Below are 22,511 nucleotides of genomic sequence, written 5' to 3'. Positions count from 1 at the left end.
GCCTGATTTTTACTGATAATTCATTCTGATTTGCTTACAAATCACCGGCCGTATGGAGTCGGGCTGTAGGAAGATCATCAGGATATCAGGATATAATTCCAGGTAATCATGAAAGTAGAAGCTACAGCTAGAGCAATGGGAGAGAAGGTAAGCACAGTGACAGCCAAGGTTATCCAAGTTTTTATTCCCATGTCTAGGAGGTCTGCATGTTTTTTCCTTTCTTTTCTAGGCTCTGTTGAACTAAATGGCAGCTCCGGTTCTCTAGAGAGAATGCTGCTCTTGATCAGCTGGCATGGCAATTCTGAGCACTACTGACAATGTGCTCACTAGAGCCAAGTGGAACTGCTTAACTGAGAGTAAGTCTCATTGCAGTTTGTGAGAGCTTCCTTCTGAATAGACATGCATGGCATTTCCTTGTCACTGTACTGCAAAAGCACATTCTCAAAAAGAAACCAGATGTGTCTTATTGTAAGACATCCTGTTTTCTTTACATGACCTCTGGCAATGTGGTCTAATAATTTTTAAATAATTTTCCATTGTCCAATGTTGCTGAACTCCCAGCTTCATAGATGTTGTTGGATCAACTCTCAGAAATCCTTAGTGCTGGCCATTTGGGGATCCAAGGTTCAAAAAAAGCTTCTGTGTAGCATTTAGTATCTACCACCAATTTTCTACAGCTCTTCTTCCGTTTTGTCATGTTACTGTTCCTTGACAAACAGAGACATAGAATTGTAGAGTTAGAAGGGGACACAAGGGCTATCTAGTCAAACCCCTTGTAATGCAGGAATCTTTTGCCCTATGTGGGGCTCAAACCCACAACCCTGAGATTAAGAGTCTCATGCTCTACTGAGGACAAACTATTCAATTTAAAGAGGGTCATGTTAAATGATGAAAAGTGCATTCATTTTATGGTGTGTGTGTGTGTGGACCAGAATTCAATGTTTCTGTTGCATTTTAAACCTCTTTTGGTGGAGGGAGTAGATGTGAAAAACAAAATAAAGAGGAATGGTTAAGCACCCCCTCCCTTGTCACTTCTCCATTGCCAACTTACCATGTAATCAACGATGTAGTTTGGTCCTAAATCCTTGTCTATAAAATATGTGTGTCACTTATTTCTTATTTCAATTCCATTATGTTGCATCTGACTCCAATTTTAATATTTTCAGCATTAAATCCTAGTTCCCTCTAGGATTTCTTTTGCAAGAGAATATATTTGTTTAGCCAGCCTGCCTCCTTGGTTGAAGACCAGTTGACAATGAGAGCTTTTTTCATTTGTACTTCATGGTGAATATGAAAGTATGTGATTCAACAAAAGCTAATTCTGGCTCATTCTGCACCACAGTGAATGGGACTGTCATTGAAAAAGAGAGGATCCCACACTCCTGGCTATTATGTGTCATGTTTAGTTGGCAGTGATCAATTCCGTCCTTGGGGAAAACCCTGCATGCGCTGCACTTATTGCTCCCAATCTGCTGGCATTCTGCTCATTGCTAGGAAACTAATTATAGCTTTGAAATCAGAGAGTGTGAGTGGGGGTAGAAAGCCAAGTAGCAACTGTGTTTCTCACAAAGCGTGGGAGTGGAAGACAGTGCCTTTCTCTAGAAAAAAAGCTGGGATTAGGGGTTGTGGCAAAATTCACTATTAGCAGACTGAACTGGCCTTTAGTCCACTTGTCTTTACAAAGTGATCTTTCTTGCACCAACTTTCTGTATTTCCCCAATGCCAGTTTGATCGTTTTTAGAACAGAGTATGACAGCATTTGTACGGATACAATTTAGTCAGCTACCACCATCATCAAAATTTGATCTTAACTGTCTGTGCATGGGGTTCTGCTTAAATTTGTATTCACTTTAACTTATATCTCATGGATTCACTACTGAGGTAATTATGTTAGCCATTTACCACCATTAACAGTCATTTTTGTTAACCTCTCTCTCACTAATTCGTCCCATGTGACTTAGCTTTGTACGGATCCATCCAATTTGCCAATTTTGCTTTAATTCTTCTATTACCAGCAGCATCTAGGCTCATTATTCAACACTGGGACTCGTTTGGCTCTAAATTCTGGGTCATCCTGAAACATGCCCAGCTGGTTCATTTTTAATTCTTAGTCCCCTTGGCCATTATGACACGATACTAAAAGCCTGCTCTCCTTTGCTCTTCTTGTAAAGATTAATGAAATAACCTGTTATTGTAGTTAATCATCTCTGCAAGAGTGCTAGGGAGGTTTGGAGGATTTTTCTTTTTGTAGTTGGCAGACAAACTCTGAGGACAGGACGTGGGGGGTGGGGTGGCACATCCTCTCCTGTAAATCCCCTGTTACTGCCACAGAAAACGTCAGCACCTTCCATAGCTGAATGGTAAAACACATGTTTTTTTCATGCAGAAGGTCCCATGTCCTGGCTTCTCCAATAAAAAAAACCCCTAATTTATTTCCCAGCCTAGTTTTAGACTGAATTTTATATCTTCAAATCTTTAAATTGTCCAAGAGGATATTTGTAATTCTACAGAATATCTATTAGGGAATGCTATTTTTGGTTGCTGTTGTTGTTTTAATTAAAAACAATATGCACATACTCTCTTGTAATGCATGTAGTCTGCAGTCCTTTTCCACTTCATGTAGCCCTGGTGTAAGTGTGTGGGTGAGATTGAGTAGTATGCATCTGGGTCAGAAAGCAAAAGTGACATTTGCAATACATGATGTGTGATTTGACCCATTAGCACTTGAAAATCACTGTTCAGTTGCAAGCCCAGAGGGGTTATTTTGAGCCGAGTGACTGTGTCACAGACAGGGATGACATCACTCCACTTTGCATGACCTTCACATGGTCCTATCTTACAATCTTTGTTCACTAATGAAATTCAAAAGCTTTCACTGGTTTTGTCAGTCCAGCAATCTCTGCTCCAGTATTTCTTATTAATGGTTATAGTTGTTGTGATGAGGATTTTATTATTATTATTGCTGCTGCTGCTGTTAATTATTATTACTGTTATTTTTATCTCACTTCTGGCTTTTAAATCATTACTATTTTGTCACTTTCTTGGTATACTTCACCTGAACGTCCAGTTTATGATTGCCTTGCAAAATTCTAGACAGTCTCTCAGTGTTGCTACAGCAGCTGCCAAGGTTGAAGTGCGGGTCAGGCTGCTGCTCTGACTCCACAATGGGAGTGATGAAGCTTAACTTAAAAATCTCTCTGACTATACAAATGCAGAGAAGTCAATTCCCAAGGCAGCAAGAAGCACAAAATGGCATAAACTTTGCTTTCTAGCAGCCCTTCTTTCCATGGTTCAGAAAGCCTACTAAATTTTCTTACAAACCAAAGGGGCTAGAACTATCACCCTCCCACCCAGCTCCACCTACCAAAACCTGCCTCCAAGGCTGCTCATTGTTGTTGTTGTTGTTGTTTAGTCATTTAGTCGTGTCCGACTCTTCGTGACCCCATGGACCAGAGCACGCCAGGCACTTCTGTCTTCCACTGCCTCCCGCAGTTTGGTCAGACTCATGTTTGTAGCTTCGAAGACACTGTCCAACCATCTCGTCCTCTGTCGTTCCCTTCTCCTTGTGCCCTCCATCTTTCCCAACATCAGGGTCTTTTCCAGGGAGTCTTCTCTTCTCACGAGGTGGCCAAAGTATTGGCGCCTCAGCTTCACGATCTGTCCTTCCAGTGAGCACTCAGGGCTGATTTCCTTAAGAATGGAGAGGTTTGATCTTCTTGCAGTCCATGGGACTCTCAAGAGTGTCCTCCAGCACCATAATTCAAAAGCATCAATTCTTCGGCGATCAGCCTTCTTAATGGTCCAGCTCTCACTTCCATACATCACTACTGGGAAAACCATAGCTTTTACTATACGGACCTTTGTTGGCAAGGTGATGTCTCTACTTTTTAAGATGCTGTCTAGGTTTGTCATTGCTTTCCTCCCAAGAAGCAGGCGTCTCTTAATTTCGTGGCTGCTGTCACCATCTGCAGTGATCATGGAGCCCAAGAAAGTAAAATCTCTCACTGCCTCCATTTCTTCCCCTTCTATTTGCTAGGAGGTGATGGGACCAGTGGCCATGATCTTTGTTTTTTTGATGTTGAGCTTCAGACCATATTTTGTGCTCTCCTCTTTCATTAAGCTCCACCTAATGCAAAATGTGGCTGGTTGAAGAGAAACTGTGTACTGCTCTTACTCTTACTAATCCATTCTTTTTCAAATAGAAGGGTAAGGGGAAAGGTTTGTTTATTTATTACTCTTACATTTCCAACACTTTAACAATAACACCATGCTGGCTCTCAGTTCCCTCCCTGGGGCATGGGATGTCCCTTAGATTGCATAGGTGCTAGAAGCATTTATCTGTGGTGGCTAGAGTAGGCAATTTGGGTGGTGCCATGCACTGGGTTTTGTGGGACTGAGAAAGAAGGTGCTATATTGGGTCTGTTTTCTCTGCAGCAATATGTGGAGCAGCCCTCAGTTCACAGTGCCATTGCTTAGAAAACCTCATTGAAGGTCAAACTGGAACAGAGACAAAGTTCAGAGATAGATTTCAAAGCAGCAATGTAGGTCTCCTGTTCCAAATTGGAGAGGCTGTAGCTCCAAAAATGCTGTAGATCTCAGGAAAGTGTTGGGTTGTTGCTAGTGCTACAGGCGTGTTCAAGATTCTGTCTTGCGCAGTCTGATTCTCAACCTCTTTTGTTCCAGCTATGTGTTGAATTCATCAAGGACACACTGAGTGTGGATCAGGCCTGTGAGGCCTTTCAGGTGAGTGGCATTTCTCCCTCCTTCTCACAATGCCTGTCAATCCTAGAGACCTAGATTAATTTACATGAAGGGGCGGAAGACCTTTCCTAGGACATCCTGTTGTTAGTCAGCTGAACAGTTCAGATTCCCTTCAGATTAGGCTGGTTCTAAAGATACGCATCTCCAGTGATGAATATATAAAAGACATGGGATTGTTTGTGTGATTGTGGGCAGGCTGCAGAATGGTTAAACAACCAATCCATCTTCTCAGGGAGCTCTGAGAACTATAGCTCAGTGAGGGGAATAGGGGCCCCCTATCAACTCTCAGCACCCTTAACAAACTACACTTCCTGCACTCTCCTACACCCTTAACAAGCCCTACACTTTGAGGGCTGGTTGTGACTGTTCAGTGTGATATATTACTTTGAATGTATAGTGCAGATGGAGCTTCAGATTTGAGGTGGTAATGTTTTCTCTTTAAGAGCGCCCGATCCACTTTCTTTAAAGCCACGCACAAATTTGTTGAAATGGAACGTAAGTAGTTATTTCTCTTTTAGCAGCCTATCTCTGTGAGGCGGGGATGTTGGCATGGATACTACCCATGTGATCCATCAGCCCAATGGCATTCTGGCCTTCAAACACTCAGGAAAGTGGCAACAGTGCCTTGATGATATATTAATTGGGACTAATTTAAAACCAGTCAGACGATTCCTAATGGGCAATAGTTATTCTTGGATCTCATTAGCTAAGCTATAGAAGGTTTTTGCTGCTACGAGGAAGCAAAGGCTTAATACTACTCTTGTTTTGGCAATACGTACACTCTCATCTCTTTTGGTATATAAACAGAAGAAATTGTCATAGCCTATCCCACTCTACCACAGACCTCATGAACGTAGCTTGTATATTATTTTTACATATTTATTTTCTAGCAATAAAAACAAAACAAAAAAGCAACACATCACCCAGGGCTTGATATCAATAAAATTGCTATTACAGCTTCAACCTTCATCTTCATTTATCTGCAGAAAAAATATCCAAGCATCAATTTCAGTTTGTGAGCTCTTTTTGCCCCCCTGTTATTAGAAATGGAGGGAAAAAACAGAGCCTAATCGCCCTCTCTGGAACAGACTTCATCAGCATGAGAAGTGCATGTCTCAGAGTTAGAGCAAAAAAGCTGCCAATATTTTCTCAGCTTTATTGCAGATATTATGATTTTAGATTTTGTGGGTAAGAGACTAAAGTTTTGGAAAGAGGAACTGGCCAAGGAGGAGCAATGCATATGCTGGTGAGGGAGCACTAGAAATGTATCCTGATATAAAAATCCCTTTTCCAGCTTTGTATTGCCTCTGTGGTGCCCTCCCTCCTTTACCATCTCCCTAGAGATTGTGCTGCCCCTTTCAGGGCAATGGAGGAACCATACTCTCTTTGAACTTTACTCTCCCAGCTCCCACTCCACCATCTGAGTTCTCTTTACAGGACCTTAGCAAGGCCTCCTGTAGTGCTGCAGCCTTTGTTCTGGCGGCACCTGCCCCTTCGAGGCCAACACTGAGCCCTGCGGGCTGATTTCACGCCAGCTGACACACACAAGCCAAATCTAGCAGCTGAAGTTCAGGAGCAGCCGGTAAATGGGACTCTGGCATCTACCAGAAACCACTCTAAGCTGGTGACCAGGCATTATAAAATGGGGAGGGGAGGGGAGTCCTGTTGTGCCGGGTTTCCTTTGCAACAATGCCTAGACGCTTCCTTTATTTTTGGTTGATTCTTTGTGTGCATCCTCTCCCCTTCCCCCACATATAGCATGTATGGGCCAGAAGGATGAGGAGCTGCAACAAAAGGGTCTGTCCTCACTTTGCCTCAGGGAGCAGCCAGCCTTCTGTGCTGTATCAGTTGCACCCAAAGGAGAAGGAAACTACAATGCTGTAAAATCTCTGGCAAAGGCTGGGGCAGCATTCAATTGCTAGATCCTTGACACCGTAGGCCAAATACTATCACCCCATTTCTGTGATCAAACATTGAGAAAACATTGAGAGCCAGTGTGTTGTCATAGTCAGAGTCCTGGGCTAGGACTTGGGAGACCAGGGTTCAAATCCCCATTTGACCATGAAACTCACTGGGTGACCTTGGACTAATTGCTATCTCCCATGCTAACTTACCTCACGGGGTTGTTGGGAGGATAAAATGGGAAGGGGGAGAACTATGTATGCTATTTTGCATTCCTTGGAGGAAAGGTGAGCTATAAATGCAATTAGCAGCAGCAGCAACAACAACAACAACAACAACAACATTGCTGTGGTACCTTGGATCCCAAACACCCTGAAACTCAGATGTTTTGGCTCCCGAACGCCGCAAACCCAGAAGTGATTGTTCTGGTTTGCGAATGTTCTTTTGGAACCTGAACGTCCAACAGGGCTTCCACGGCTTATGACTGGCTGCAGGAGCTTCCTGCAGCCAATCAGAGGCCGCGATTTGGTTTTTGAACGTTTTGGAAGTCAAACGGACTTCTGGAACGGATTCTGTTTGATTTCCAAGGTACGATTGTATTCTCTACTACAGTAATCTGATTTCATGAGGGTCTCAAATAGGCCTCACTTGGTATAGTTTGCCACTGCTATAAGAATTTAATAAAGCAGATGTGGAAGCTCTGTGGCCCACCAGATGTTCTTGGACTCCCAGCCTCCATCAGCCCCAGCAGTGGTCCCTGGTATCCATCGGGACTACTAGGGCAGAAGGCAAGGAGGCCAACAGTAGGCAGAGGCAGGACCAGTCATGAAAGGTGGCACAAGCTAGTTGTGTCCCCGTCCTCATCCCTGCTAAGTACTACTAGGGGCAATACTAAGATTAAGGAGCAGGAAGCTGACAGTCAGTGGATTGGTTGTAAGTAAGAAGGCAGTCAGGTGGGGCTGAGAGATGGTGGGACCATTTGCTCTAATGGGCCAGCCTCTACTCAGCCCCAGCCAGCATGGCCAGTGGTCAGTGAAGATGGGATCTTCTGGAGGGTCACTATTTTCCCGAAAAGGTAAATTTTTGCAGTGATGCCTTTCTAGGCTCTGAGCCCAGGATAACTGGAGATGCTCCACTGTTGAGTCTTGTTGGCTTCCATAGGTGCTTGCTGTCACAAACTGAGTCTCCCACCTTGCTTCTTTCTTGTATCATGATCACATAGCATCATAACATGTTATGATCATAACTGTGATATGATAGCAGGCTACAGGCAAACTGTGACCAAAGGTGTGTCAAGGTAGCAACCTTGAATGCAGCAAATCCATATGTTCTAAATGCACCCACATCCTCATTCCATGCTTGTCCGCTTGCACCACTCCACACTGCAGGTGGTGGTGGTGGTTATAGGACCATCACAAGCTGTGCAGTGGCTGAATATATACCATTCAATGAAAGCACATTAAAAGCACATGGTTTACCTCAAAGAATATTGGGGCCTGTAGTTTGTTAAGGGTGCTGGGAACTGTAGCTCTGTGTGGTAACTGCCAAATATACATACATAATCATTTAATTGTATGCCACCTTTCCACAGCTGAAACTGTGCTTAAGCTGGCTTACAACATGAAAAAGTTCAAAACACAGCAAAAGTAGTCAGAAACAATAAATAAAATATCAAAAAGTACACAACCAAACTGAACAGTTTCCACATAAATTATAATAAAGATACAAAAAAAAATCACTAAGAGCAACAGTAACTCCCTGACAGGGGCACCAGCTGGTGGGAGTCGAGGGCCCTTGCCCTTCCCCCAATTTTCAAGGAGGGGGATGAGCCCCCTCAATATCCTGTGGCAACGTGCATTCCTTTATTTATTTAACATTTATTTATTTTTATTTATTTAAGATATTTATACCTTGCCCTTCAATAAAATTACATGGGAATCTTGCAAAATTTCTGACACAAAGAAAGAAATTTAAAAACACCCTTAAGAATATGCCCCCCCCCCCCCGTTTCCTAATGCATGCTTTGTGGCTGCTGTTTTCCCAAGGGCATTTGTGAAATTTGTGGAGCTAAAGTAGGCTAACCAACTGATGCTGCTGCTATTTTTGAATGAGCCACTGACCCATATTTCTGTAGCCCAGGGGCTATCACTATACTAATTAGGGGAAGGAAAGGGAATCCTGGACTTATTCCAGTACAGTGTATATACATACTCTCACCCCACTGAATAGATAACCAGTGCTCTGGTAGCACTATCTGTGCACCAATCACCTCTTGTGCAGGTGATGGTCAGAAATCGGCACTTATGTGGCCCCCACACTGTATTCATACCCTCCAGCCTAGATAAAGCATGGTTAGACATTCTGATTTTCCCTTTGCCTGTGAGAAGGTAATCTTCCCTAAGCCACAAACTCTGCATTGAGCAATGTGATGCAGTACATGCACTCTTTCTTCTGCTTATATCAGAAGCTACCCCTAAATTGTTTGATTAATAAGAGCACAATTCCTTCATTTTCTTTCCCCTGCCTGTGTATATTTTTTACCCCTATCTTCATGGTCCTTCATGTGTCAGCAAATGCAGGAGGGCTGCACTTCCTGGCTGTAACCTCCATCATCGTGTGGTGGCCCCGCCCTCCCAATCTTATTGCATTGAACATGGAGGCCTGAAGAAGAAAATTACTCCTGCCCAGGCAACCCAAGACACCATGTTCAGTGGAGTGAGAGTAGACCCCTACTGAATTGAGTTAGCAATTCCCTTTCCTCCCCCTAATTAGTATTGTGATTGAACCTGCCCTTGGGATCCAGAAGCCTTAGGCATGAAAGTCAAGAGTCAGAGTCGGCAGGACACACAACACCATAGGTGGAATCAGCGGTCACAGTCCCATTCTGCCTCTGTGCACATGCAAAGGTTTTTTTGTGTGTGTGAATAGAGCTAATGGATAACTGTATTCTTAACCGAACTAGCAGAAGGACACAGCACCAGCGCCATATTAGTCTCCACTCCCCATTGCAGTGCACATCCATAAGAAATTAGGTCCAAATACTAATTGATCACTATCAACGAGTGGAGCCTCTTTCATGCTCATGTTTAGGTTAGCTTCATCCCTGCCTTCAGGCAGAGTCAGTGGAGGTGAAACTAAAACGAGGACTCCTGGCCTGGGGAGTGAAAGCAGTACTAGTTACAAACAGAGTTGTGGGTTCACAGATACTCCCTCCCTTTTCCTGTTTTGCTGCAAAAAGAGAACAGATAAAGGGTAAAGCCTCACTGTGCGCTGTTGATGAACTTTTTGTGGCCAGGTCCAACCCAGTTTACCAGAATGTCATCAGCATGATGACGTGTGCAAAACTCCCTCATATCTGTCTGTTAGGCTAGGTTTCTCCCACCTACAACAGGACGGATTCCCCTTAAGTTCTCTCCTCCCACCCCCATTACCAGTTAAAAATAATACTACTTAACTTTTGGTACTGTGGGAACATTTTATTTGTTTATAAAATGAAGTATCTGTTGCCTTTTGGTCCCCAGAAAGGACCCCTAAGGCAGCTTGCATTTATAATAATGTGCAACACAAATGGACAAGAAGACTAAGTTAAGGTGGAGCTAGTTTAAACACAATCAAGTATTTAAATAGTCCAGAGCCGATACAACACCAGGAAGATTTTTTTCAAAAAGTTTTTACATCTCACTAAACAACCATAAGAATGGGAGCCAAGTGAAGCTCGTGGGAAAGGTATTCTGTGATATGGGTGCTGCACCCAAAAAGGTTCTGCTGCAACTGAATGTACCTTTGAGGGCACTTGGAGATGGAACATGCCTCAGATGATGAACATGGCGGATGGACCAGTTTACGTGAGAGGACAAGGCAGTCCTTTGAGTATCATGGTCCCACCAAACCATTTAGGGCTTCATAGACTTAAATGTATCATAACCATGTTGGGACTAGTTGCATCAGCCCCTCTACTGCTTCTTTTTTTCCTCTGCAAAGACAATCTCCAGAGATGAAAACCATGAAGCAATTATTCAGGTCTGCAGCAAAGCTGTTGTCCAAACTCAGATGGTTCCGGCTGTTAAACAGGAAAAACATTTCTTGTTTTCACAGATGTGCCATCTGACAGAGTGCAGACATCCAAGGTTTAGTGGGCAAAAATATAAAATAATGTTAACTCACATGACAAAGCACTCCTTGCAATTATCTCCCCAGCCCTGCTTATTGAGCATTCATCTCAGTTTGCTTGCACAAAGAGTGGAGATAATTCAATGTTAGCTGCTTCTGATTTGTTTGCAGGGAGGTTATACATAACTGAGTCAAGTGATTGTTATCTTGCACTTTCTGCTGCATTGCCCTGTCACTTTCCATACCACAAGAAGTCTGGGTGGTTTTTTTAATTTAAAAAAGTGGTTTGCTAACTGCATAACCTAAATTTGTCAGTAAGTGACTGAATCTCACTCAAAAATAGTGACAGTTTGGAAGCAGCTTGATTTGCTCTAGTAGAGGTTGTTCAAGGTTTCTGCTCCACAAATGTTGATGCCTTGGACAAGACATGCACTTTCAGTCTTTGGACAGAAATGTGTTTTAAAGTTCGTTGAGTCATTAAGTATCTGATAAGATTTGGAAATATAAAATTTCCATTCATTCAGACAAAATTCAGGAAAAGGAAAAAATCAGAATGGGAAAATGCATCCTGGGCAGCGGGTAGAGGAATGACTCTTTTGCTTCTTAACAATTGAGCTGTTGGTGTGACTGGGATGCCTACCTCCAGCTTCTTCACTAATAGTTTTTAAGGAAGCATGCTGGCATCTCTCACTTCTTTCCTCTGCTAGAGTTCTTCAAGCAGACTGGTTGACTCCTGATTTGTCACAGGATTTGCTCTGTTCTCCCTCACGCCTTTAGCTCAGGGGTGCCTGCCACCTTTGACCCCAGATGTTGTTGGACCACAACTCCCATCACCCCCTGACCATTAGCCATGCTGGCTGTGGCTGATGGGAACTGGAGTCCAATAATATATGGAGGGCCACATAGTCCTCATCAGTGATATCACAGGAGGACCCATAACTCTTGTTCACACCACTCTTTGCATACAAGCCGTCAAATACAGGCAGCTATATAAGGCTATGGTGAGAAATGAACCATATCCAACTGGAGTGGAGGCAGACAGATAAAATCTCCCCACCTCATGTCTCTCTCTCGGCTGAATTACATCTGTGGTGTTCACAGAATGCATTTCATTGACCTGACACCCAAAGCTTAATGAGCCCTACATGTAATGGCTACAGAATGAGGAGATGCATAGTTAATTTCACCAGAGACAGCTGGACAATACATTTGCACCCCATTGTGTCAGCTTTCAAGATACAGCTCATCCAGTTGGTCTCCATCCTGTTCTATGTATGTAACTGGCTTCTTCTAGTTGAGTTGCATTTCAATTTTCTGTTTAGAAGAACCAGGCATTTCTACCAATATAGGAATCCCTAAGGCTGGAATGGATCATGCTGCCAAATTGGGTAGAGGGTACAAACCTGGGCTAGTTGATCTCTAAGAAGGGCATGGCCTATGCCAGGCATGGCCAAACTTGGCCCTCCAGCTGTTTTGGAACTACAACTCCCACCATCCCTAGCTAACAGGACCAATGGTCAGGGAAGATGGGAATTGTAGTCCCAAAATAGCTGGAGGGCCAAGTTTGGCCATGCCTGCCTATGCCCCTTGGTGGGGAAAGCATTCCATATCTGTGAAGTGTTGCTTCTGGCAGTTCCCATGTGATACAGGGATCAGTTCCTGTAGGAGACATGAGATTTGGTGGTGTCATATGCAGTGGGCTAGCCATACCCATGTGTCAGAATTCCCCCTTTTTAGGAGGCTGGGTTGAGTGGAACTCATAGTTTCTACTGCATTCTCCCTTTTACTCTGTCTGATAATAGTAGGAAAACAATGTTGCTACTCTGGTCACATGTGGATTGACGGCTGTTTACAGTGGTCAGCTGGTGCCGTTAATTGGAATCGTTAGTTTCCAGCTGCATGCTTGGCCATGTGGTGGGGCTGGTGTATCCTGAAAGCAACCAGCAAGATAATGTGGTTTGCCACAAACACATTGTTTTCACATAGCAGAAATTGTTTATTTCTTGCTTAACTGCACAACTTACTCCTCCTAGTTCCCACCTGTAATTTGTGCTCACTGAGCCTGGGATGTGTCTGACACGACATTCGCTAGTTCTATCCCCATGGGAATCAGCAGAGTAAGCAGACATCATCACTTTCTATGGGGACTGGCCATTTTCCTTGTAGCATTGAATCCACAGGTGCTTCTATTGCCCTGCAGGAGATTATGTTGATATCATTTGGATTTTCAGATAGTGATGCAAAGGGCACATTCCACAGATGCATTTCTGGTTTTACTGAGGTGATACCTGCAAGTTCTGTCTTCAGAGATGGCCATGCTTGACCTTTCAATAATAAGAATGTTCATGTAGAAAGTAAAAAAAATCACAACACACACACAAAAGTGACCCTGTTGCAAACAACATTAATTCAGAACTTGGCCTGTGTTTTAAACCATGTATACAGTGTGACACTTCTATATTAATAACACCACACAATGTGTTTAACTAGACATTATGCAGAAGGTAGGTGGAATTAGGGAGAGAAACCCTGAGTGATTGCAGGCCCATGACTCTCCCAACTTAGAATGACTAGTGAACATTACATCCCCCACTTTACATTCATCAATTGAAAAGGTGGAACAAATCCACTATTTTGTCGTTCTTTACCCATCCTGATTGTGAGTTCAGTTGAGTATTTAAAGGTTATTAGATGATAACTAATCTCATCTCACAGTTTCAGGTTGCCTACTTTATGTTAGCAGAAGCAATCAGAATAAGCTTGACCCACCATGCTTGCTTGCCTCATTCAGTGCAAGTAGATACTCCTTGCTTTGTATGTTCTCTTCGAAGGGATGTAAGAATTGCCCTGCTGGATCCAATCAAAGGTCCATCTGGTGCTGCATCTATTTCCATTAGTAGCCAGACAAATGCCATATGGGATGCTTATCTTCAAGCAGTGTACAATGAAGGTAGATGTATGTGGACTATAGAAAGTAAATAATATGGCTGCTATCATTATGTTTATCATTGATGTCCTGTTAATACCTGAGCCTTACACAGACCACGTAGAATGCTTTTCTGAAGGCTATCAAGCACATTTTCTCCAGATATGCTGGTAGATTTTTCCTGGGGTGTATCCAGGGAGTTGTGGCAGCCTTTCTGTCATTATGGTGGCATGTTTGGTGTTGCACATCCTATTACCCTTCAGTCAGCCTATTTTCAATTTCCTCAGTACCATCACATATCTTTAATGTCATTTGCAGTGCAGTCCTTCACATGTTTCATTATAAGTAAGTCCCATTGTGGAATAAACTAGGTGAAATGCCATTCACACACTTAGCATGACTGGCTTTTTAAAGGGAAACTACAGGGCCAGGGACCCCAATCTGCATTGAGACCCTGGCTTGGAGGGCATGGGACTTTAGCCTTTAGGAGAGGGGCTGGTCTTGATTGAGATCACAGTACGAGGCAAGGGCTTAATGTCATCTATTCCCCATTCCTGGGTCTTGCACTCCTGCAATTTACTTTTAGAAAGGCATTGATGCAATTACAAATTACATGATAGCCACTTCTAGTTGGGCCCCAAGTTCAGTGGGGCTTACTCCCAAGTAGTGGGCATAGGATTGCAACCTAAAATGTTACGTTTAAAAATATTTTTCAAGCAAAGCTTTGCATTTTTTTATGGAAGACGTGTAGATATTTGAAGAGATGACAATTCAGTTAGCATAAGCTTCTCTTTCATTGTTTACATTTTAAAAAGAGAATGAAGGCATTGAAAACCATTAATATACTAATTTTAGCCTGCCCCCAAGAGGTGCTGATTAGATCTATATATATTTCAAAGTATAGACTTCTGGGTTAAAAAAATGTTATAGCTTTGAAACTGCCCAGTCATTTTGTTACGTTCCAAATTAATTTTATGATACAATGCATTTTTAGAAATGAGAAAGATTCCATGGAAAAATGTAGTAGTGGAAAAATTTCTACTGTACATCCACAGTATTAACCCACTGAACACCAAATCACAAACACATTTGGTCATTTTGAACTCTGTTACTTAAACTACGTTATAAGACAGCTTGTGGTTGGGATCAAAATCAGGTTTTGTGTTTGTAACGAGTAATTCAGACTGGTACAATGAAGGTAGGAATCCTATGAAGGTAGGAATCCTATGACATCCCCATCATTATACAGAATGGGCATATGAAACAGCTCTCGGCCCCATCTCTTTGATTTCCAGAGGAACCTTGCTATTCTAGAACACAGACTTGCATTTGGTCCCAGGAAAGGATCTACGGATTGCAGAGACTTTCCCAAGTTTACCCATAATGTACCCTCCAACAATTCTCCGATGAAAATAGGGACATCCCATTCCATAATAATAATTTTACTATTTATACCTCACACATCTTACTGGGTTGCCCCAGCCACTCTGGGCAGCTTCCAACATATATAAAAATAATAATAAAACTAATAATAAAACATTAAACATTAAAAAACTTCCCTATACAGGATTGCCTTCAGGCAGCTTGGGACTCAAATAACTCCATACCCTCCAACATTTCTTCCAGTGTAAATAAGGACATCCTACCATGCCCTCCAACATTTCTCCAATGAAAATAGGGACGTCCTAAGGAAAAGCGGGACATTCCATGATCAGAAATCAGAAACTGGGATGGCTTCTCTAAATCAGGGAAATCCCTGTAAAATAGGGACACTTGGAGGGTCTGCCATAAGTATCTCCATTGTGGGAGAGGAGAGGACTTTTGATGGTGTTTCTTTCAGGTTCAAATGCTTAGAATGAAATGAAAAGCAAACTGCAGCCAGCTCTGTCACCCCCAACCCACGATCATTTTCTGCTTCACCTCTACCTAAAACCCCAACATTCTTTCATGGATGGGCATCTGGTTGGTCTGTGTGAGAACAGTGGTAGATTAGATGGACCTTTGGCCTTATCCAGCAGAACTCTTCTTACGTTGTAATGTAATGTTTTCTTCTCACTCTCTTAATGGCAGGCAGCTGTAGCATATGGGCAGATGGATTTGCAGATGCATTGCCTGGCTTTCATTGAGAGTTGTACTCAGGTAAGCACAGGACAAGTGCAGAGGTTTCCCCATGAAATATGTAGGTCCTATTCTAATCAGACCTCTTCCCTATAGAGAAGAGCATTTGATATATTTATATCCCACCTTGCTTCCATTACAGTGGCGTATATAGGGTGTCCAGAGTTGCTGTGTCATGTGCTTTCAGACCATACTGGCTCAGTATCATGATTTGGTTATGCAGGGAACAGAGTGCCACCGGCAGAAATGACCTGTCCTCCAGATTACATCATCTCTCAGTACCTTGGTGCAATTGGGAAGGATGGTGGTCTTTGTGCTTCATCATGGTAGGAAGAGGGCTCTAATGCAGTTTATGTCACCTAGCAGACCTAACTATTTCAACCCTAAACTCTCTATGGACATACCATGGTTACCTTACTCCTTAGCTGTGGCCACCATTTTTTAATGACAGAGGAGTTCTCTCCACTCCACAGATGAGCTGCATATTTTCCCCCAGGATGTGGTGCTAACACGTGGCTTCTTGGAATTGTCGGAACTGGCAATGCAAACTATCTTGCGCAGTGACTGTTTGGCCATCGATGAGGTGAAGCTGATTCGTGCTGTTCGGGAATGGGCTCATGTTGGATCCGTAAGTGCTCATTACGTGGTGAGAAAAGGGAGAAAAGGGAACAGGGAGCAGGGATTGAGGATCCCACTCACGGGTTCTCTTAGAAAATGTATAGAGCTGAAAGGAACTAAAAGTCATGTAGGGGAGGAATGATTGTGGATGCTCCCTGGTGATAGCAGGTTGCTGTGGAAGTGGGGAGTGCATAATTTTGCCCCACTTAAGTTGGAGAGGCAGCAACAGAAGTGAGAGTGCTGATGCTCCATATAAATACAGGCTTGCACAGTTGGTGGGTGGGGCTGGTTGTCTCTGCTGTATTTCAGTCAGCTAGTAGTTATTACTGTCTCCATATGTTAGTTGTTTTAGTTTATACTGATGTTTAAGAGGATCTAATTGTTCTGTGTTGTATTTTTTGGTGATATTTTTATAATGTTGGGAACCACTCAGACAGTTTTTGGAGGAATGAAACAGTATATAAATTACCTAAATAATAAAAATAACTGCAACCCATTGGCCAAAGGCAGCAACTTACACCTTTCTTGAGTATATAAAACGTTTTCCACAGAATTATGTGGTTGGAAAATAAATGTACAACCAGCAAACCACTTCACATTAATAGCAGATGTTAATCTACAGTTATTTGCAGGTTTTCCATAGCATTGGTGTTATGGCTCTAACACTCTCATACCCACCCACACTGAGTCCACCTCCATCATTTAACTACCACCAGGCCGGGCTCCAAGATAGAAGAATCTTGGTTTTCAGACCAGCCAATCGGGCACCACAGCTGCAATATACTAAACCTAATGAGCCAGTCCAGTGTTCTCCTTCAGTAAATTTGCTTAGCGCCAACCACCTACCAACCAACAGAATCTAGGCCACAGTGTGTTCCAAGCAGATAAGAAAGGGTTGTAGGATAGAGCAACTGCTTTGCATGCAGATGGTCCCAAATTCAGTCCCTGAGAACTTGAGGCAAGGATGGGAGATATTCCTGTCTGAAATACTAGAAAGCCCTAGCAAGTCCATGTGGTAGACACTACTGAGCTAGACGCTACTGACTCAGCATAAGGTACCATATTTTTTGCTATATAAGACGCACCTTTTCCCCTTCAAAAATTAAGGGGAAATGTGTGTGTGTCTTATGGAGTGAATGCAGGCTCCTTGGCTTCAGGGATAGCAATGTGAAGCCTCCGAAGCGCAGAGGGAGAGCTCCCCCCGCGCTCTAGAGGCTTCGTGTTGCTTTCGCTGAAGCTGCCTGAAGCCCCCGGAGCACAGCAGGAACTCCTGCTGCGCTCCGAGGGCTTCAGGCAGCTATCCGCATGCCTTTGGAGCACAGCAGGAGTTCCCACTGTGCTCCGGGGGCTTGCGGATAGCCGCCTGAAGCCTGGAGAGCAAGAGGGGTCGGTGCATACCAATCCCTCTTGCTCTCCAGGCTTCACTTCGCTGGAGAGGCACTGCACAGTTTTCCCTCTTCGCAGTGTCCCTTCAATGAAGCAGGAGGAGAAATGGAAGGGGCTCCGTTTCTTCTGCCGCTTCGCTGAAGGGGCGCTGAGCAGAGAGGGGGAGAATTTTTCCCCCCTGTTCTCCCCCTCCTATGGTCTGGTGCATCCTATAGAGCGAAAAATATGGTAGCTTCCAATGTTCCTATGATGCACTTGCCCCAGTGAAATGACAGCCATCAAATTCCCCAATGTTCTCACCAAAAGTTGCCTACAAAGCAAGTAGCTCCAGCTTAGCTAAGAAAGAGAGATGAGACCCATCCAGGAGAACATGGGGATTTCCCCACTGGTGCCCCCATCACATGAGTTTTCCCTATTTCTACCCAGCTGCAAGAGCAGGGCCCACTAGATCTCACGAATTCTGAGGTACCTTTCTCTGATACTCCACATCTCCCATTGTTTGGCGACCCACTCCCTGGAACTGAAAATTATTTCCTTCCCTTTCCCCAGAGTTTCTGCTGCATCACAGCAGTTCAGAACTAGGACAGCTTGCGGCATGATTGCTTATCCAGGTCTGTCAGCAGCCCCTCTCCCCTGGCCTGTGCTGATCCTGAACTCCCTTCTTGCAGGCTGTTCTAGACAGGACTGTCCACGATGTGGCGGCAACAGTGGTGCCAGGGCTGCGTCTGGATCTGCTGTCACCAAGTGAGCTGACCACGCTGGAGGAGGAGAACAAGAAGGACCAAATGATTCCAGTGAGAGAGGCTACCCACCTCAGTCATAACTTGTTGCACCAGCTTGCATGGATCGCATGTCTCTCCCTGTCTTTAGAGTGCTTGCTCCTTCTTTTCATGTTTAATTAGCTAAAATTAGTGGCAGACTAGAAGCGCCTTTCCTGTGGTTTGCAGAAGTGCATAAGACTTTTAGGGGAGTAGGGAACCTTGAGGGAGGTGGGACCTAAAATAGCTCTGTGACGAGTGAGAATGCTCAATGGCTGGACCACAGAATACTAACTCACTGGGGAAGTTGTGGAAGGGATGAGGATACAGGAATAGAATGGAATATCCTGAAAGAAAGCATCACTGGCTCAGTGGAACCCTGGACAAGAGCACATGTAGAGTTCTGAAACCAAGAGAGTTTGTTGGTTTACTAGGTGATGGCCTCAGGGCCCCTGAGGGAAGAGAAGTGGCCGTCTCTACTTCTTCCATCTGCTTCCCTCTGTATCCTCCTCAATTCTCCTGTACCATCCCTGCTTAGACATTATTCTGCTGCATTACCCATCTGGTTATGGTTCCCACTTATCTTCACTCCTGTCCAGCACTGGCCTGAATATAATGGATTTGTTTCTACCCTTGCCTAGGTGGAAAGCCTGGCTCAGGCCTGGAAGATGCATGCACTACGGAAGGGGTGTGGAATGCGGTCCTCCTTGTGCCAGCGCCGGCGTGGAACACTGTCGCGGGAACATCAACGCCCCCTTGACCCACAGCACAAGTGACATGGTGACGCCTGAATAAGAAGGGGGGTAATACCTCCATGCCCAGCCCATCCAGCTTTGCTCATGTTGGCACTGAGAACTTGCAGCTGCTGCTTTGAATGCCTTGGGGGCACCCTGCCTGGAGCCTGAGCCTTACAGTCAATTGACAGAGAGAGGTAGGGGAGAGTTCCATTGTGTAAGGGGGAAAGGCCTGGTTTCCATCAGAGGTAGACAGGTTCCATCCAGGCTAGGGTTGTACAGTGGTACCTCGGGTTACAGACGCTTCAGGTTACAGACTCCGCTAACCCAGAAATAGTACCTCGGGTTAAGAACTTTGCTTCAGGATGAGAACAGAAATCACGTGGCGGCAGCGCAGTGGCAGCAGGAGGCCCCATTAGCTAAAGTGGTACCTCAGGTTAAGAACAGTTTCAGGTTAAGAACGGACCTCCAGAACGAATTGTTCTTAACCAGAGGTACCACTGTATCTAATATCTGTTTTTTTATTCTTTTGTTTCTTCCAATCCCAACTTGCTCTTAGTGTAGTGATGAGTGTGTCAGACTGAGACTGAGCAGGGAGAGAGAGAGAGACCCAGGTTCAAATCTCCACTTATCCTTGAAGTCACACTCTCTTAGCCTGATCTTTCTCACACAGCACCAGGCGTGCTTCCCTGGAGAAAGCACTCCTCCACAAGCAGAGAGCCACCACTGAAAAGTCCCCATTATCATGTTGCCATCCCCTGCACTTCCCTCAAAGGTGGCACATAGAGAAGGGTCTCAGATAATGAACACAGTGTCCAGATAGGTTCATGTCAGCAGATGCAGTCCTTGAAGTGCTGGGGGTCCTGAGCAGCATAAGGCTTTATAGATCAAAACCAGTACTTTGAATTGAGCACCCCAAACTAGCTGGTAGCCAGTGCAGTTGTGCCAAGATTGTTATATGCTCAGACTATCTTGCCCCAGCTAGCAATCTGGCCGCCTTATTCTTCACCATGGCTCGCCTACCACAAGGGACAAAGGGTAGGAGAGATGTGTTTACTTGGACTGGTTATGGAAAGGTGCTCCTACATTGAAGTGAATGTTTTCATTGTAGACAATAGGGTGTGTCATAGGAAATCCTGAGCACTATCGTATAATCAGCTACCATAAACAGTGCTTTCTTAATACTTCGATGCACTTTCTGTTAAGCAACTGGCTTATCACTTGAAAACTGCCACTCCAACCGACCTTCTAAATTGCACCCGTTACTAAAAGTTATAATTGCATCTACTCAGAGTATTGCTTATACATGCTTGTCAGTCTGTGTCAAAGCTCGGGAGCTAAGGTCTCCTTGACACTTATCTCACTTATCTCAGAAACATTGCTTAGTATAATATACTCATCTATATGAGTCACTTTTCCGCTAGGAGATTGCAAAAGTAACAAGGGCCAGGTTCAAAAGCTGGTCAAGTTGTGGGAGATGGTTCTGTAATGACCCAAGCCTTCATAGAAACTGGCTGTTCTGTGGGCAGGATCATCCCTTTGCACTTACACAAATAATGTTGTCTTTTCTTTTAAATGGAAATAGAACCTCATCTTAGAATAATAAGAACAGCAAGCATTATAAATAAAACTCATTCCCCTTTAACGTAATCCAAACAACTTCTTATGATCTTTAGCATTTTCCAAATAGTCCCTAGTATAAGTAATATGAAGGAAACAAACAAACCAAAGAACACATTTGGATACTGATAGCAGCAAGGTTGCTCATCATCCAAACTTGGATTATTTGCATGGTTTAACAGTGGAGTTAGTTAAAGGTAAAGGAACCCCGGACGGTTAAGTCCAGTCAAAGGCGACTATGGGGTGCATTACAATGATAATGATAATGATAAATTACTAATTTCCCAGTCTTCAGCCTAAGGTCCCAGAGCACGTTACAACAATAAAACAACAAAAATAAGTTGGGTCCTAAACATATACACCTAAGTGCCAAAAACCAGGGTGAATAGGTATGTATAGAGATGGGCTATAGCTGGAAAAAATCACTAATAGTAATAGTAATAATAATAATAATAATAATAATAATAATAATAATAACACAAAAGGGCTGTCTTCAGAAGTTGTGTAGTTCTTTATCTACTTGCCACCTGATGGGAGGGCATTTCACAGGGAGGATGCCACTGCCAAGAAGGCCCTTGCCTGGTTCCCTGTAACATCACTTCTCGCCTTGAGGGAACTGCCAGAAGACCCTTGGGGGACAACCTCAGTGTCTGAGCTGAATGATGAGGTGGAGACATTCCTTCAGGTATACTGAGCTGAGGCCATTTAGGGCTTTAAAGATCAGCACCAACACATTGAATTGTGCTCAGAAGCATACTGGGAGCCAGTGAAGATCCTTTAGGACCAGAGTTATATGGTCCCGGCGGCCACGCCCAGTCATCAGTCCAGCTGCTGCATTCTGGATTAGTTGCAGTTTTCGAGTCACCTTCAAAGGTAGCCCCCCACACAGCGCACTGCAGTAATCCAAGCGGGAGATAACCAGAGCATGTACCACTCTGGCGAGACAGTATGTTTAAAGTGTTGAACAGCAAGGAAACACCAGGTGTGTTTTTTTATACTACATGGTAGCAATTTATTTCGTACACCAATGAAACAGGACTTAAAGAACAACATTGCAAATACAGATGCCATAACTGTCTCTGTCTCCTTTAGTATGAAACAACTTTTATTTTTTTGGATGATGACGGGACTGTCGCTCAGATGTTGTACTTGATATATCATATTTTGCTGTAATAAATTACAGAAAGCTTTTATAAATGCTATGTACCTCCACTGGTGGGAGGGAGGAATAGGCTCAATTTCATTGTCATTATTTTATATATCTCCTCAAAATCTTTTTAGAAAACAACACATTCAGAGTAAATAAAATATCAGTTGGACAGGAGCAGTTGAAGTTTGCTATATCCTATATACAACTTACTCTCTATGCAACACAAATCAAAGGTTAGCTCCCTGAGCCATGGGGAATTCCCTCACCTCCAATGGCCTCTTTCATGCAGCATATTCAGCCAATAGATGCTCCCAGAACTTCATTCTAAATTCCAGGGACTTTTTCCCCTCAATAGTCCCAACATTCTAGGAGTGGAACACATGGAAATGAACCCATCAATCTGTATCCCCAGTGACTGACTTATGCAG

General features: G+C 43.7%; 1 protein-coding gene across 1 annotated transcript in view; it reads left to right on the top strand.

The window, feature by feature from the left end:
* Window positions 1-22,254, top strand: part of BTBD19 (BTB domain containing 19) — a 51,550-nt gene extending 29,296 nt beyond the window's left edge. The window contains exons 4-8 of the mRNA XM_083742546.1: window positions 4,684-4,743; window positions 15,770-15,838; window positions 16,314-16,445; window positions 18,490-18,615; window positions 19,221-22,254. Coding sequence (XP_083598672.1) covers window positions 4,684-4,743; window positions 15,770-15,838; window positions 16,314-16,445; window positions 18,490-18,615; window positions 19,221-19,355 — 522 coding nt within the window. The 3' untranslated portion in view covers window positions 19,356-22,254. The remainder of the gene's footprint in view (window positions 1-4,683; window positions 4,744-15,769; window positions 15,839-16,313; window positions 16,446-18,489; window positions 18,616-19,220) is intronic.
* Window positions 22,255-22,511: the final 257 nt, after the last annotated feature.

This window comes from Podarcis gaigeae (genome assembly GCF_964106915.1).
Source record: "Podarcis gaigeae genome assembly, chromosome: 6".
Lineage (NCBI taxonomy): Eukaryota > Metazoa > Chordata > Lepidosauria > Squamata > Lacertidae > Podarcis > Podarcis gaigeae.
The sequence above is the reverse complement of the archived record's forward strand: the minus strand, read 5'-3'. Positions and strand labels throughout refer to the sequence as shown.